General features: G+C 48.4%; 1 protein-coding gene across 1 annotated transcript in view; it reads left to right on the forward strand.

Moving 5' to 3' along the window:
• Positions 1 to 14,078, forward strand: part of FRMPD1 (FERM and PDZ domain containing 1) — a 92,250-nt gene extending 78,172 nt beyond the window's left edge. The window contains exons 10-16 of the mRNA XM_013053786.2: positions 403 to 539; positions 1,854 to 1,980; positions 2,122 to 2,217; positions 4,197 to 4,379; positions 5,237 to 5,384; positions 7,275 to 8,078; positions 11,574 to 14,078. Coding sequence (XP_012909240.1) covers positions 403 to 539; positions 1,854 to 1,980; positions 2,122 to 2,217; positions 4,197 to 4,379; positions 5,237 to 5,384; positions 7,275 to 8,078; positions 11,574 to 13,954 — 3,876 coding nt within the window. The 3' untranslated portion in view covers positions 13,955 to 14,078. The remainder of the gene's footprint in view (positions 1 to 402; positions 540 to 1,853; positions 1,981 to 2,121; positions 2,218 to 4,196; positions 4,380 to 5,236; positions 5,385 to 7,274; positions 8,079 to 11,573) is intronic.
• Positions 14,079 to 16,341: the final 2,263 nt, after the last annotated feature.

Genomic DNA, 16,341 nt, shown 5'->3' on the forward strand with positions numbered 1-16,341 from the left:
CAGGTGAGATTTATCATGTCGTTTTCATCTTGATGAAGAAGAATCATTTGGGAGGCATTACCGTTTTACAGATGAGGCAACTTACACTAGGTGAATTACCTTGCCCAAAACTTACAGATATGGGGGCAGCAAATAGCATCACTGCGTTATAGTTGTATAGTTGTATACTTATACTGCTGTGTCCTGGTGCCTGCCTTCATATGTTACCTAATTTAAAACTCACAAGACTGCAGAAGATCGATTTGAGTATCCTCGTTTAGCAATGGGAAGACACCGATGTTCAGAGTCTTAGTAAGTTAGCCAAGGTCACACAGCCAGGTCTCAAAGCCTTTCCCTGGAAAGAACTAGGAACACAAACCATCTGTTGTTGTATCCTAATTCCTCTGATGTCATCTCTTCTAGAGCTGCAGCGATGTGCTCCAGGAGCGCTTTGCTGTAGAAATGAAATGTAGCTCTGCACTCCGTCTCGCAGCCCTGCACATCCAGGAGCGGATCTACGCATGCGCTCAGCCACAGAAGATCTCTTTGAAGTACATAGAGTGAGTGGCAGGGGACTTCTAGGTCCCATCAACAGCAGCTGTGTTGCATTTATAACTTGGCTGGCCCCCGGCCAGGATGGCCAGATTCCACAGAAAGCTGATACTCACCTACCTACCCATCTGTCCATTGCCTTTTCATCCATTTCCCACCCCACTGTCTCCGACCCAACCCAGCTTCCCCCCCGGTGTCAGAATCTGGCTGCTCCCTCTGGGGCAGAAGGCAACGGCAGATGGAATGACACAGGATCCCTTTGTAAATTCCCACTTCCTGAGAGAATGTCTTGGGAAATCAGTCGACAGTGTCAGTGTAAAGCTCTTCTGAGGGCAGAAATGCTTTGGAAATTAATTTTGTGTGAGCCTCTTGTGTTGCGTTATATTCCTATTAGGGCAGTTTCAAGTCCTGGGATTCCAACACCTCCTGAGTCTTAGCCTAAATGTTCATTTTGCTCTGGGCATCATCACACAGGTTTGTTAACCCACTCACCTAGTCTCAGCTCCGTCCTGTCTGGACATCAAAATCAATGGGGAATCGTATTTTAAAAATGAAACGGATCCTTGGCCCTGTTCCTGAAATACTGGATCATATCTGTAGGGAGTGGGACCTGAGAATCTATACTTTTAACCAGTTTGTTGGGAATTTTGAGGCTGTTAGCCTGGTGCCATTCTAAAGCATGACCTCAGGGATTCACAGGTGCTTTGTGTTGCCCCGTGAGAGTGCATGAAACATGTGTGATCATTATTTCTCACACATATTGTAGGAAAAAAAAGACCGAGATCTGTTCTAACAGAATATCTTACCACATTGGGGCACCTGGGTGGCTTAGTTGGATAAACGTCTGCTTTCAGCTCAGCTCATGATCCTGGGGTCCTGGGATCGAGTCCCGCATCAGGCTCCTTGCTCAGCCAGGGAGCCTGTTTCTCCCTCACCCTCTGCCCCTCCTGTTGTGCTCACTCACTTGCTCTTGCTTTCTTTCTCTCTCTTAAATAAATAAATAAAATCTTTAAAAAAAAAACTATCGTACCACACCAAAAGTAATCAGCTCCCAGAAAGATAGGTGGGGTTTAATTCCTGAATAGCTGTGGTTTTTGTGGAGAGAGAGTATGTGTATTAAATATATATAAATACAAATATATGACATTTATAAATTTTATGTATATTTATACACATATGTATATTCATAGTCTCTATCTTCTGTTGAGAAAGCTCATGATTGCAGTATTCTGGGAACATTCAGTTCCTGAATCAAATGTAATTATGCTTTTACTTAGAGCCAAGTATACTGTAAAAATGGTGTTTCCAATATCTCATGGCAGGAAGGACTGGGGAATAGAGAACTTTATATCTCCAACTCTACTCCGAAACATGAAAGGCAAGGACATCAAGAAAGCCATTAGCTTCCACATGAAGAGGAACCAGAATTTGCTGGAACCCCGACAGAAGGTAATATCGTGGCCTCTGTCGACACCAACCCTACCCCCACCCCCAGCTGTCTGTTGTGAAACCTCAAGGAATGCATTTTCAGTTTGTGTGGATTTTAGGCAAGCGAATAACTCTAACTTAAGTCTTTTTCCCCTATTTAAGCAACTTATTTCTGCTGCCCAGCTACGTTTAAATTATCTACAGATCCTTGGAGAACTCAAGACATATGGTGGAAAAATCTTTAATGCTACTCTAATGGTACGTATTCTAGAAATGTGGACCCCCTACTCCCATGAGAGACTGTAGAGGTCCTCGATCAGTGTATCTTTTAGCCTAAAACTCCTAAGCACTGTGTTATGTACTAGAGTTTGGGAAGCGAAATACTATGCCATCAGGGAGTGTTTATCGTGCTTGGTGCCAGCCCTGTGACAGATGCTGGGGGAGGCAGAACTCAATAGGACATGATTTCCACCCTCAAACAATGAAACAAAGTACCCAGGCCAAGCAAGGCCATGAGAAAGGCACAGGACAGGTGCTGTGGAGTTTGAAGACAAAGGACAACCCTGCCAGCTTTGGGTTGAGTATGGTGGGGAGAAAGGATTAGGGAAAAGCAGGAATGTTGGCTTTGGCCAGATTTCAGTCTGGTGGAAAGGCATTCTGAGGGACGGGAAACGTATGCAGCTTACTCTGGAGCTTTGGGTATGTGAAGGTGGAGAGGAGGAATGGGAAATTGTGAAAGAAAGACGAGAATGTTGGATGGACTGGCGGGCTGGGGTCCTGATTGTTCAGAAGGGAAGAATGGAGGGTAGGTCTGAGAAGGGAAAAGAGAAGAAAAAGAGTCCTCCCCTCGGTGCTCCTGCCTCCCCCGGCTTGCTTTTTGGAGCCCCAAAAGCAAGGTCTAGAGTTCTGTGCTTTCCAGTAGTCAGTGACTGGCGGGCTGTGGCTTACCGGGACTCTCCCCCAAGGCATGATCCAGACTGCCCCATAACCCTCCAGCACAAAACCAGAGCAGTTGCCCATTGAAGGGTTTTTTAATGTATTAACAAAACTTTTTTTCAGGGTGTATTTGGTATGCTTCTCTGTCATTTACAGTGGTGGGTCAGTTTAATCTGATTGCTGACCTACCACTGTAGACAGAAAAAGAGAATCAATGTTTGGAAAGAAAGGAAGAGCATTAGATAGGGGAGGGGAAAAATAGTTGAGTCTTTGTACAAGTAGGTGATGAAAAGGGGGATAAAAGACTAGATCACAGAAAGCAAGGCTTGAAGGTACAAGAAAAACTTCCATAGATAAATACCGACTCTGTTGTCAGGGAACTTAACATGAACATGACATTCAGATACGAATACTTAGAGTGAGAAGTGGCAGCTCAGTGCTGTCAGACCAGTACAGAGGCTGTGGTGTGGGAACAACACAGAGGAAAGGGGCTCTTCTGGCTTGAGGAGACAGATCAAGTGGATGTGTTTCAGAGGCAGTAGATTTTGATGGAGTAGCATCCATTTGATGGAGTAGTTTTTTTTTTTTTTAAGATTTTATTTATTTATTTGACAGACGGAGATCACAAGCAGGCAGAGAGGCAGGCAGAGAGAGAGGAGGAAGCAGGCTCCCTGTTGAGCAGAAAGCCCGATGCGGGGCTCGATCCCAGGACTCTGAGATCATGACCCGAGCCGAAGGCAGCGGCTTAACCCACCGAGCCACCCAGGCGCCCCGATGGAGTAGTTTTTGTTTTTTAATATTTCTTATATATTTAACTGAGAGAGAGAGAGCAAGAAGGAGCGGGGGAGAGAGAGAAGCAGACTCCCCACCAAGCAGGGAACCCCAAGTGGGATGTGATCCAAGGACCCTGGGATCATGATCTGAGCTGAAGGGAGACGAATGAACCACCCAGGCCCTTGATAGAAGCTTATAAAGAGGAGTCAGGATTTCAGTAGGGCACAGCATGAACATGGGCACATAGGTGTGAAAGCACAGGTTATGTTTATGAAACAGGTAACAGTCCCGTGGTTGGGCTTTCTGCTGTGAAGCATCTCTTAGGAGATACACTTAAACTTAATTTAGCTCTAGATGGGGCCCAGATTGGGCCGTTGCTTAGTTTGGTAGTCTAGGGAAGAGGTGGTGAGGGAGGATCCAAAATCAGAATCATGGAGTTTTGCAGAGAGAGGTATCCTGTCTTGCATGTGCAATGTATTTTCACTCACTCGCGAATGCAAACTAATTCCTCTTCCACCTGGATGCAGTTACAGGACAGAGAATCGTACATTGCCCTTCTAGTTGGAGCCAAATACGGGATTAGCCAAATTATCAGTAGCAAACTCAACATCATGTCCACGTTGGCAGAGTTTGCAAACATCAGCCGTGTAGAGCTGACGGAAGAGTCCGAGAAAGTGAGCATGGTCAAAGTCTATCTTCAGGATGTCAAGGTAATGCACGGGGAAGAGATTTTGAATCCAACTTCTGGAATTTGGGGCTCAATTATCCTAGGGTTGTTTATGAGAATATGGATATTAACAAAATCTAATATCCAACATTTGCTGAAGAGGATGAATCATCCGTCCTCTATCATCAAACGGAAAGTAATGAACAGGGCGCATTTTCCTGGGAAGGTCCTTTAAGGATTTTTTTGGTTTTTGGTTTGGTTTGGTTTGGTTTTGGTGTAAACTGAGCTTGGAACATATACTTTCCTGATGGGCTTAGAAACTTAGATGGGCGCAGCAGATGATTTTATCACATGCATGGGATCAACATGGCCGTCCAAGAGTTTTGAGTGGCAGCAGTGAAAATGGGCAAATGACAGGTCCTACATTGTCCCTCCTTTGCTTTAATTCTGACGCGCTCAAGGCTTTGTTATTGTGTTATTATTTTTTTAATCACCCTCTTCTTCCTTCTCCATTTGCTTTCCCTTTCTTTTTCCAGGTCAGGTCTTGAAGGGACTTGACTGCATGAAAGAACATGGTGGGGTGGGCGTTTGGGACGGGGAGGCTGGACTCGCGGGCGAAGAGGCAGGAGACATTGTAGAGATTCAAAGGGAGGAATCCACAGTGTGTCTGTGAGTGTGTGAGTACATGCACGTGTGGTGGTGTGTATGTGTGCACGTGTGCATGTATGCTTATTTCGAGCCTTGCCAGTGAGAATAGGAGATCCCAGGAGGCCTGCCTATGGGCCATGGCTGGACTGACTTGGACTCTCTCATTGGCCCCATGTGGCCTTGTTGTCAGTCTTTGGACTTTAAGTCCAAGTCCCTTCGCCCTTTACATAAAAGCTCTCATTACCTTCAAAGGTTCTGACATTGCTACTGGAATCCAACAGTGCAAAAGACCTGGCCTGCCTCATTGCTGGGTACTACAGGCTGTTTGTCGACCCAGACACCCCCATTTTCCTCTGGCCAGGAAACAAGCAACAGGTGCACCGAGTATCTGCTGAAGAAGGTGAGGTGCTGAGTTTTGCTTGTAAGGATAGGCAGGCCCTTTTCACAGCTGAAAGGGAGGGAGTGAACTGAGTTGAGCTGAGACTTCCACCCAAGTGGATGAAAGCTTTTTTTCCCATTTATTTCCTGGTAAACAGTTGATCTTTCTAAAATCCTAAATAGAGAGGCTTTCTTTGTAGCTGAGAGTCCCCTAAAGCCACAAAATGCTGTTGAATGTCTCTGATTCCCTGTGGTATCTCCTAAAAACAAACAAACAAAAAGATATTATTCATTTATTCAGAAAGTACAGATGACCTAGCTTTTTATTCCACATCTAGATGCTCTGTTGCATTCTCTTGAATTATAATAGAAATTCTCACCTTTGCATGTTTAGAAGAAGGGGGTATCGGAGATAGAAGGAAATCGAAATCATATATAAGGAATGAAGTAGTGGAGGCCAGATGAAATGAACAGTCTCGCAGGCCAGCTCCCAGTTTCTCGCAGGCTTTGCTTCAGCAGTGTTGGTGCAGCATTTTCCCACTGCTTTGCTGATAAATGTTGAAACACTCCCACTACAGCTAATTTCAGGCTACCAACGTGATGTCACTGAATGTGGAGATGGGAAGAGATGCCCAGTCGTACAACATTATTGAGCATTTCCTCCATTTGGATCAAATAGGCATAAAAAATCTTAAGAGATTAGATGATAGTAAGATAAAACAAAATAATGAGGAAGTGATGAGTTCGGGGTATTTGTTTTGGTTTTAACATGGTTTGTGAACAGGGGATGGTATCTTAGAGTCTAATCAAACAATGCAGAGTGGGAACAGTTGGGAAGGTCTGGTGGTGGGAGGGACTCCTCCTGCTGGGGCAGGTGGCAGTGGGAGGGAAGGCACTCTAGGGGTGGGATGTTTGAAGTAGATCTTGAAAGACTGATGGAGTTAACTGGCAAAGGAGAGAGATCATTTGAAGCAGAGGAGACAACATGGGGGCATGACACCAAGGGCAAGGTCATGATCTATGAGAAGCTCTCTCTGGTGGGTAGAATATGTGAAACCTACAGGGGTGACCAGGCTGCTGAGGAGGGCTGGGGCTGTACCATGAGGGGGTAACTAGTCTGCTAAGAAGGAGTTAGGGATTACACTGTGAGGGGATAACCAAGAAGGTTGGGGCCACACTATGAGAGGCCTTGGAGAGTTTAGGCTCTTCTCTATAGGCAGGGGAAGCCATCACAGGGTTTAAGTAAAGTATGATGTGATCAGAGAGATGTTTTTAGAAATATCACACTGCAGGCTATGGCAGAAGGGAAACTGGAGACCTGGTTCAGTTCCTTCAACTTTCCTGCCATGAATCCTTCCTGAGGACCAGCAGCTAGATGAGTTTTGACTATCCTAAAAGCCCTGTAGCACCAGTGGGTCCCCAAGGCCAGGCTTCAAAATGGTGCCAACCTAGTGGCCTCAGAATCCCACATAAAGTTGCTAAGAATACAGATTCTCAGCCCACATTCCCTAGATAGTTGACTTAGTACGTCAGGGTTAGGGCTGAGGATATGTTTGATTTTTTTAAAAAATATGATTCCGCATCTGGGAACAGGACAGAGCTGGGGAGGGACCTAGCAGACCTGGGTGACACTGTCCCTAGCAGAGTGAAATCCAGCCACATAACCTCCAGGTTTCCATGAACACACAGCTATCCTTGGAGGCAGTCCGGTCTCCATTATGCAGCTCAGCTCCATGTGTGGGGAGAACATGGACTCTGGGAATCCCGTGGGCCCTGAGTCAACCAGTACAGTGTGATCGGGGCTGGCCACCCTGGCGAATGGGAGGGCAGGCAGAATGAGACGTGGGAGGACATACCCCCCTGCCAGTCCCTGAACGCTGTCGCATAACCCCCGGGGTCCCTTGTGTTCCAGGCTATGAGTCCAGGGCATGCAGCGACTCTGAGGAGTCCTCTGAAGTGGACTGCATGCCCGAGCCCCTCTGCGATGGACACCTGCCGAAGCTGGACCCTGGCAGACCGCATGTCAAAGAGGAGCTGCCTCCTGGGGACAGTCCCAGGCCTGAGGTGGCTAGGAGGGGCCCGAGCATCTCTGGGGCCAGCATGACAGACAGCGCCGAGTCCGAGGCATCCGACTCGGCCAACACGGAGAGCCGAGGCTGCAGGACCAGTGGTTCCAGTGAGTCCATGGAGGCCCTGGAGGAGGATGACCTGGACGCTTGCTCTTCCAGCAGGTCTGGCTTCTTCCGCTCTAGCGCACCGGGCTTCCCAGAGACTCCTAGTTCCAACAGCCAAGACGAGAGAAGCAGGATTGAAACCAGGGGCTTCCTCTGTCTCCTGGACTTGGCCCAGAGAGCCAGTCCTCTGTGCCCAAAGACAGAGTTTCCTGAGAGTCCCGCTCCTGACACTTTCAGCTGGGGACCAGAACTGAGTGCAGCCAGGCTGGACCCCAGGCTCTATGAGGGCAGCCGGCCCGACTACTACAGCCTGTGCTCCAGTGTCTCCCTGGCCAGCCACCTCAGCGACAGCTCAGAGAGCACAGCTTCCCGCCAGGGTGGGGGTCTGCCAGCCTGGGCTCAGCAGGGCTGGACTGAGGCCCAGCCCTGCTCGGCTCTGGAAGCCCTGGCCCCACACCTGCCGCTGGCCTTAGAGGATGGCAGCTCGGATGAGGAATACTATGACGCCGCTGACAAGCTCACACCCCCAGATGCCCTCGCAGGTGAGCCCTCCCGAGCAGGTCTCCAGACTGGGGCAGGCAGCTCCTGAACATCCAGCGGGAGTGGGGACCCAGCTGGAAGGGAAAACACAAGTAAAGCAGAGTCCTTGTCCTTGTTTGAGAAGGCCCAAGGCTGTTTGGGGGCAGGGGGGAAATTATAAGTGTCATAACTTCAAGTCAGTGCTACAAGGGAGGTTCAGAGAAGTGTAGGCGAGCAGAGATGGGAGGCAGTAATCAGCAATGGGAATCAAGGAGGGCTTCCCAGAAGAGGTGGCAAATGGACTGGGCCTTGTGAGATGGACAGAATTTACACAGAAAAAGGTCTGACAGAGCGCTCAGCAGAGGGAAGTGGCTTCGTCATTGAGAATGATGCTACATTAAATGAGGCTTTGAAGCAAGAAGAACCCGATAGGCCACTGGAGGCCCTGAAGAGACTCAGACATAAGAAAAGGCAGGGGATCTGTTGGTCCTGTTTCTTTCTGGTTCCTTATCCTTTCCTCCACAAAGAGTGTGGGGTGTCTTTCCACATAGAGTGACTTCCCGAGTTGACTTGAGATCCTCGAAGGACTATCTCTCTCTCTCTCTCTCTCTCCATGCTGAAGGAAAAAAATTGGAAAATAACACACAGACATTGATGATGACCCAGCAGGGGCTGGAGAAGTCCTTTCCTGTTGTTCCCTCCCCTCCAGAGGTTTCCTGTTGTTGGTGGGAGAGAGGCCATCCTGAGAAGCTCCCATGAGGCCCCTCGAGGTCCTCTGTGACATGGCCTCTTTCTCTCTCTCTCTCTCTCTCCTTCCTCCCGAGCCCTCTTTCAGCATACCTACTACACAGACCTCCTTGCTGTTTTTGAAGAGTGCCATGCTCTTTCCTACTTCTGGCCTTTGCCATGCTGCCCTTTCCACCTCACCCAGATCTTTGACTGCTAATGCCCAGTCCTCTATCAGGCCCCACCTGGAAATTCACTTCCTCTGAAACATGACCGAGACTGCCAAGACTAGGACTATGTTTTCATAGCCTCCTGGGCACTTCCTGCCTAGTCCTTAGCACTGTCTATAATTGTCTATTTGTGTGATTTTTATGTTGATGTTTCTCTTCCTTGCTAAAAAAACAATTCCTTAGAGTACAGAAACTGTATGTTTCACACTCAGCCCTGTGTGCCCAACACATAGTGTCTGGCAGTTTTGCTCAATGAATGAATGAACACTCCGCCATCTACCCTGAGTTCATTAATTGACCGGACCCCTAGAGAAGGAGACACTGATGAACAGGTTTCCACTGTTCTCCAAAGAACCCAGCCAACTGCCATCCACGCCCTCAGCTTTGCCTTGCTGGGCTGGCCATTGTGCAGGGGTCAAGATAGGGGCATAACAGAGACCATCGGTCAAGATTTTCCTTATAGGAATCCAGCTGGACATAATGTCCATACTGGACACTCCCCTTTCTCACAAGCAGTCAGTGAGGGGCTGGGGAGAGAGCCCAGAATTGGAACCTTTGAGCCTGAGTTTTGGTCTGGCCTCTGACTCCCCATGGGAGCCTTTCCCTTTTTCAGCCTCAGAAACACCCTTGGTGAGTGGCTGTAGGTGGCCTAGGGTAGCAGTTCCAAAACATGGGTGGGCATCAAAATCACCCAAGGGGGGCGCCTGGGTGGCTCGGTGGGTTGAGCCGCTGCCTTCGGCTCGGGTCATGATCTCAGGGTCCTGGGATCGAGTCCCGCATCGGGCTTTCTGCTCAGCAGGGAGTCTGCTTCCCTCTCTCTCTCTCTGCCTGCCTCTCAGTCTACTTGTGATTTCTCTCTGTCAAATAAATAAATAAATAAATAAATCTTTAAAAAAAAAAAAATCACCCAAGGGACCAGGTTTAACTACTACACCTTTCTGGTGGTAGCCCCCAAGATTCTGACTGAGGAGGTGCAAGGAGCAGCCTAGGAGTTGATAAGGTTTTTTTTTTTTTTTTAAAGATTTTATTTATCTATTTGACAGAGAAAGAGATATCACAAGTAGACAGAGCGGCAGATGGTGTAGGAGTGGGGGGAAAGTAGGCTCCTCACTGAGCAGAGCGCCTGATGCGGGGCTCAATCCCAGGACCCTGAGATCATGACCTGTGCCGAAGGCAGAGACTTAACCCACTGAGCCACCCAGGCACCCCTTGATAAGGTTTTTAATGAGGTGCAGCCAGATTGGAAACTACTGGTCTAAGAACCCTCAGATTCTCAAGGGCTGGGATATGATCCTGATTCCCTCCGGCCGATTCCTTGGACTTCTTCACAAAGGGCTTCTCAATTCAGAAAAGTCCATCCTGGTATTCACAAAAACCCTCACACCTGTGAAGCTGTGATTTTTTTAAAAAGATTTTATTTATTTGAGAGAGAGAAAGAGCCTGTAAGTGGGGGGAATAGCAGAAGGAGATGGACAAGATGACTCTGTGCTGAGTGCGGAGCCCAACACAGGGCTCGATCCCACAACCCTGAGATCACGGCCCAAGCTGAAACCAAGAGTTAGACGCCTAACTGACTGAGCCACCCGGGTGGCTGGAACTGTGACACTCTTTGTGAAGAGAAAGCTCCCTCAGAATCCTCACACATAGTAGCCATGAGAGTAGGGGTGGTGGCAGCTTGTGTCACTGACCTGTTGTTAGACACAGACCTTGTTCTGGGAGCTTGATGTGCACTGTTTCGCTGAACCTGTGTGGGAGTGCAGTGCTGCCTGTTACCACAGGCACTGACTGACTTGGGTCGATGTAAGCACAAAGAAAGAGTGTTAGATGTCAGAGAGCTTATAAAATTGCTAGCGAAGATGAAGAGCTGGCAGTTACCACGCCCAGAGACTGTGTGACAGGATTCCTCATTGTTATCAGGAGTCTGAGGCTGCAAAGGATGGGCTCTGTTTATTATTATTATTTTATTTTTTAAATGTTTATTGACTTATTCTGCAGAGAGAGAGAGGGAGAGAGAGAGAGGGCGAGAGCCTGATGTGGGGCTCAATCTCATGATCTCAAGGTCACAACTTGAGCCAAAACTACGAGTCGGACACTTAACCGACTGTGCCACACAGGTGCCCCTTATTATTATTATTATTATTTTAAATCTATGTGTTCAAGTGCAAGAATCTAGGAAATTTGTGGCTGACTTTCTAGGTTCTAAATCTGGCTACTTGGCTGATTGTGGATAGGGAGCTGTCATGAAGGGTTTCAACAGACTGTAACCACTGGGGAGATTTCATTCATCTCATTTTCATTTTGGTACTGATTTTTATTTCATTTGCTACTGTGACCAAAAGACAATAAAATGGGTCATGGGCAACCAAGAATCAAAAAATGTTTCCCACAATTATTATCCCCATTTATTAGATGAGTACACTGAGGAGGTCAAGATTTAGCATGCCTAAGGTTACCCAGCCCAGCCAGGATTTGAACCCAGGCAACCCTGAGTCCTAAGCCCAAGTTCTCTAAGTCTCTTTGTTTTTCTTTGTTTCATGTACTCTTTCCTTTCTTGATTCTTAGGGCCCAGAGCTGTTCCTGCTGCAGAACCCAGTGCCACAAGCTTAAAGAATAAAGCTAGCACTTATGCCCCTGAGGACAGCCTGAATCCTGGGCCAGATGGAAGAGAACCTTGCAGAAGGGGAGGGGCGAAGAAGTATGCCAAGACACTGAGGAAAAGAAGGTCTTTCCTGCAGACAGACTACACCTGTCAGGTCTCATTTCCCCTGGTGCCCTCAGCCTCCCTGGAGAGTGTGGACGACGTGTGCTACTACAACAGGGAGCCCTATCTGGCCCTCAGCGCACCATCCCCAACTGTGTCCTCTCTACAGGACATGCAAGGTGAGCCTGGACTCCTAGAGACAAAGGCTCTGGGACTGCTGGGCCCCTTGAGGAAGACCAAGAGCAAAAACCCAGCCTCCCGGGTCATGGAGATGGAGCCCGAGACCATGGAAACCAAGTCAGTCATCGACTCCCGAGTATCTTCTATTTCTGCCATTCGCCTCCGGATTGACCCCAACCATAAAGAGAGTTCTGGGGATGCCCCCCCGACTGCCACTGTTGCCAATTCCCCAGCAAATACCCTTCCCTGTTCTAACCCAGGCTCATCTGGTGCAGATAATGTTCAGGCAGAGCCTTCCCAAACCTTGTCTTCATTTCAACAGTCGGATGGGAATGCCCCCAAAGAACTCACCCTGGAGCTTGGGGACGGCACCTCCTCCCTCTCCAGTGCTGACCCAGACACAGATAGAGGCTGCCTGCCCATTAGCCCAGGACCACGTGATGCCTCTCAAGCAGACACTCTAGAGCCGGGGGGAGTCCGGCTGGAAACAGGACTGGGTTCTCTGTTTACAAATCCTATGCAAGAAACTGCCCCCAAATGCACAGAGCCTCCGTTGTCTCCTCCAGTCACGCCTGGAAGTGAATGTACAATAAATTCAGGAGAGAAGACGGCTTCTTTCCCTATGGAGGAGGAACAACCAGAACAGCTACCCCTGGGACATGATGGAGAAGTTACAAACAAAAATGGCACCAGCTTATTTCATGATGGGTCTGGGCAAGATTCCGGTGACGCCAAGGGTGACCTGTCGAATGCTGTGCCACAGACTACTGGTGTCAGTGCCCCAGCTGGTAGAATAGTAGCATCCCTCTCCTTGAAGTCTCTTATAACAGAAACTGAGCAGATCCTGCCACATTCCCCCATGGATCCCAAAGGACAAAGCAGAGAAACCCTCAGCCAAGCCTGCCAGGCTCAAGACCAAAAGCTATTGGAAGAGCTGGATTTAGACCCTGACTTCTTGCTTGGGGACCAGACCATTCCATCAGTCTTCCCTCTGGAGGGGGTCAAGACCAAGCCACTTAACCATGTGACAGGGGAAGATACAACTCCTAGGGACCCTGTGCAGCAGATCTCTTTTAATCCAGGCCCTTCTCTGCCAAAGGCACTAGCATGTCCCCAAAAGGAGCCCCACTTAGAAGGTTCAAACCATTGTTCCCTGTCAGAAAACAAAAGCAAAATCCCTAGCGTCAGCCTTCCCACTGAGAAGTCTTTCCTGTGTTTTGCCCCAGAAAGCCATCCTAAAGTTCCTGCCCGCCTCAGGATGGCCACATCTTTGGGGTTTGTGGGTGCGAATGAAACGGTGGCCCCCAGGATTGGGATGGAGCAGTGTAGCTGCCAGTTCTCATATGCTACGTGCTTCCGGGGCCTGCAGCCAGATGCAGAGGAAGAAGACAGGGACTTGGAAGTGCACCCCACAGCCCCCCTCACCTCACCGCCCTCTGCAGGCAGCCGGCTGGCCTTGCCCTGGAGGCCTGCCAGGGCCCACAGCTGCAGCACTGAGCCCCTGTCGAGGAGGAGCCACATCTGGCCAGAGTACTGCTCCAGGGCTCTGAGACAGCTGAAAGCTGTCCCTGCCAGCAGCCCAGAGGGCTTCATGCAACTCACAGAGAGCTTACTGGAATTACAAGATATTCTAGAAGCTTCCTGGGGGAATGGGAACAGACATCCCCCCGAGAAGTGCAGCTGGCACTTTTTAGAAAGCCGGAGCCGCCTCTGCATGGGTTCCCAGAAGCTCCTGTCGAGCTGTCAACATGTGATCCGAATGGACCAGTCCCCCGAAGAGATGCAGGGCGCTGTGCGGGACACCTTCCAGCACCTGGTCCAGCTGGCCAGCCTGTGCTTCCAGTTCACAGACTGCGGCCGCTGCTCCAGCCGCCACCGAGAGGCGGCAGGAAACCTGAGGGATGTGGTGTACACGTACCATCAGTTCGTGGAGGCGGCTAAGCTGACCTGCGAGAGAGGCTACCACGACCTGAGTGTGAAACTCTTGGCCCGTCAGTGCACGGCCCTCACGGCTGCCGTGTTCTGTTTGACCCAGAAGTTCCGGGCATCTGCTGCCCTATGAGCGGGCTGCTGGCCCAGGCCTCTGCCCTACCCTGGACACTTTCCTGAGAAGCCCCTCCATTCCTCCTCCCAGCCCTCCAAAATGTTTACTAGAGTATTTGAATAAACTGCTGCTTCATTCCTGGCCTGGATCATGCAGAGTGATGACAAGTTTGGGTCAAATCATTCACTTGTATTCATTCAACCAACATTCATTGGAGACCTCCTCTGGGTCAGGCCATGTATAGGCACTTAGGGTATAAAGATGAATAAGACAAGTCCCTGCCCCTAGTCAGGATGCTCACAGACCCTCAGGGGAATACAGATAAGGAGACTGGCCTCAGGAAATTGTACCCTACTAGGAGTTCACCCTGGGGGTATAGTTGCAAGAGGAACTCACAAATTCTCCCAAGGGATGAGGGAGGAAGGTTGGGGGTGTAGTCACTGAAAAATGGTCTTGACTGCTCAGATCACATTGATTTGACAATAACCTTCACAAATAGGAGTGAATACATGTATTTGATGGATTCTACCTTCATAAGGTTTGGTTTGTAGCACGGACCTGCGCCCCCGCAGGCCCGGTATTCTTGGCCGCCTCGCTAGGACAGGCACAGGTTGCCACTAGGTGGCAGTAAGTCCCTTAGTTGCCTGGTGACCCCCACCCACCAGTGTGTGCTCTGGGCTTCCTCAGAAATTGACCGCACACTTAAATACCGCACCCTTTTTCTGTTGTAAACATCTAAAACGGCAAACATGAAAACCCTGAGTTAGATTTGCCTTTTTTAAAGAGTAATATTCAAGCAAAAGAAATATAGTTAGTACCTTTCTCACTGATCCCAGTTGAGCCAGTTAATCCCACTTAATCTTAGTGGGACATTGGACAAGCTACTTAACCCCACTGTGCTTTGGTTTTCTCTTTATGTATTAAGAACTCCTGCTTTGCAGCGTAGAAATCTAGCAATCTAGTGAATACTCGGTAAAAGTCAGAAATAACCCCCAGACTCCATGGATGCCTCTCTTAGGGTGAAACCATTTCCTACATTTCATTTTCAGACTCCAGGAAAACTGATTTCAAGATACCCATGGGATGTCTTTTTCCTTTGGCTTCTCTGTCCAGGCCAAAGCTGGCTTAGATGTTCACCTGTGGCTACTAGAGCCCATTCAAAGGGTCCTTTTGTCCCTCTGGTACTCCTGATCAGCTGTGGGTCTGCACGGGGGTCCCCCTAATTCCTCTCCTTTACCCAGAAGCATCGGGGGGGCAGAATGAAGAGTGTTAGGTACCTAAGATCTTGGCAATCAGAGGAAAGCAATTTTGGGGAGAAGAGAAGATATTCTCTTCCTCCTTGTTACCAGTTACTTGTTAACTAATCAGTTAACCAGTTTGAATAACATTTAAATAAGGCTCTCAAACATAGATTTGAAGTGTTTTTGTGGCCATGAAAAGTAGGAACCATAGGACACCAAAATAATAAACATTATATGATGTTAAACAGGACTTGAACACTCTTATCAGAAGAAAGCTCTGTGAAGAGCTGCATAATCTTTAGGTTTGCAAGTTAAAGGAAGGAGCTCAGGACTTCAGCTCAACCAGGGATTGAATCCTAGCCGTGTTCTTATAGGCACTGCTCTGGGCCTCAGTTTCCCCAACTGACAAAAGGAATTATTACTAGCCTCATTTAGTGAGGGCCTCCAGTGTGCCATACCTTAAATACCTTGAATACATTTTGTTATCAATGGAACAACACCCTAAACTAGAGATTGCTATGTGATACACATTCAGCATTATTGTAAAAAATAATCACAAAGGCAGGAAGAAGACTGTGAAGCCTCTGACACAGGCACTCAAATGTTTATTTCTGTCTTTCCTTGCTCCCTCCCCCTTCAAATCCATTAACTTTCTTGGGCTGCTACTGTATGGAGTTAGGAGTTTACTCTGCAGTTCCCATAAGGAGTACTAAGTTCCAGAAGTTCCAGGAAATCCCTCATTGTTGAGAAGCTACAAGGAGGGGGTAGTGTGGGGGGTGGTCCCGTTCAGCACTTTCTTTGAGATACACAGCCTCCTACATGAAATGGCCAGAATGAGATGCAATGCAAGAGTCCATTGATCCATGACTAAGAAATTAGCAGACATTTACACTTCGCCATCCTTTTCCCACTCACCATCACATTCACTGATTCCTTTCTTTATACAGCATTTGTTACACCCATTACAGGTGATGCCTGATGCAAGATTCTGGGTGTAGATAATTGGGTAAGAATCCTGTCTTCAAGAGCTCCTGGTCTAAGAGATAAGATGACATGTAGAGATAGACCTACAGTATAAGGCATTGTCTGCTCAGGGTGGCCAAAGAGGACAGATAAGGTGGTCTGAGAACTCAAAGGAGAGAACTTATTTTGGAGTGGGGGACA

The sequence above is a fragment of the Mustela putorius genome, unplaced genomic scaffold (genome assembly GCF_011764305.1).
Source record: "Mustela putorius furo isolate JIRA1106 unplaced genomic scaffold, ASM1176430v1.1 tig00000580_pilon_pilon_pilon, whole genome shotgun sequence".
NCBI lineage: Eukaryota > Metazoa > Chordata > Mammalia > Carnivora > Mustelidae > Mustela > Mustela putorius.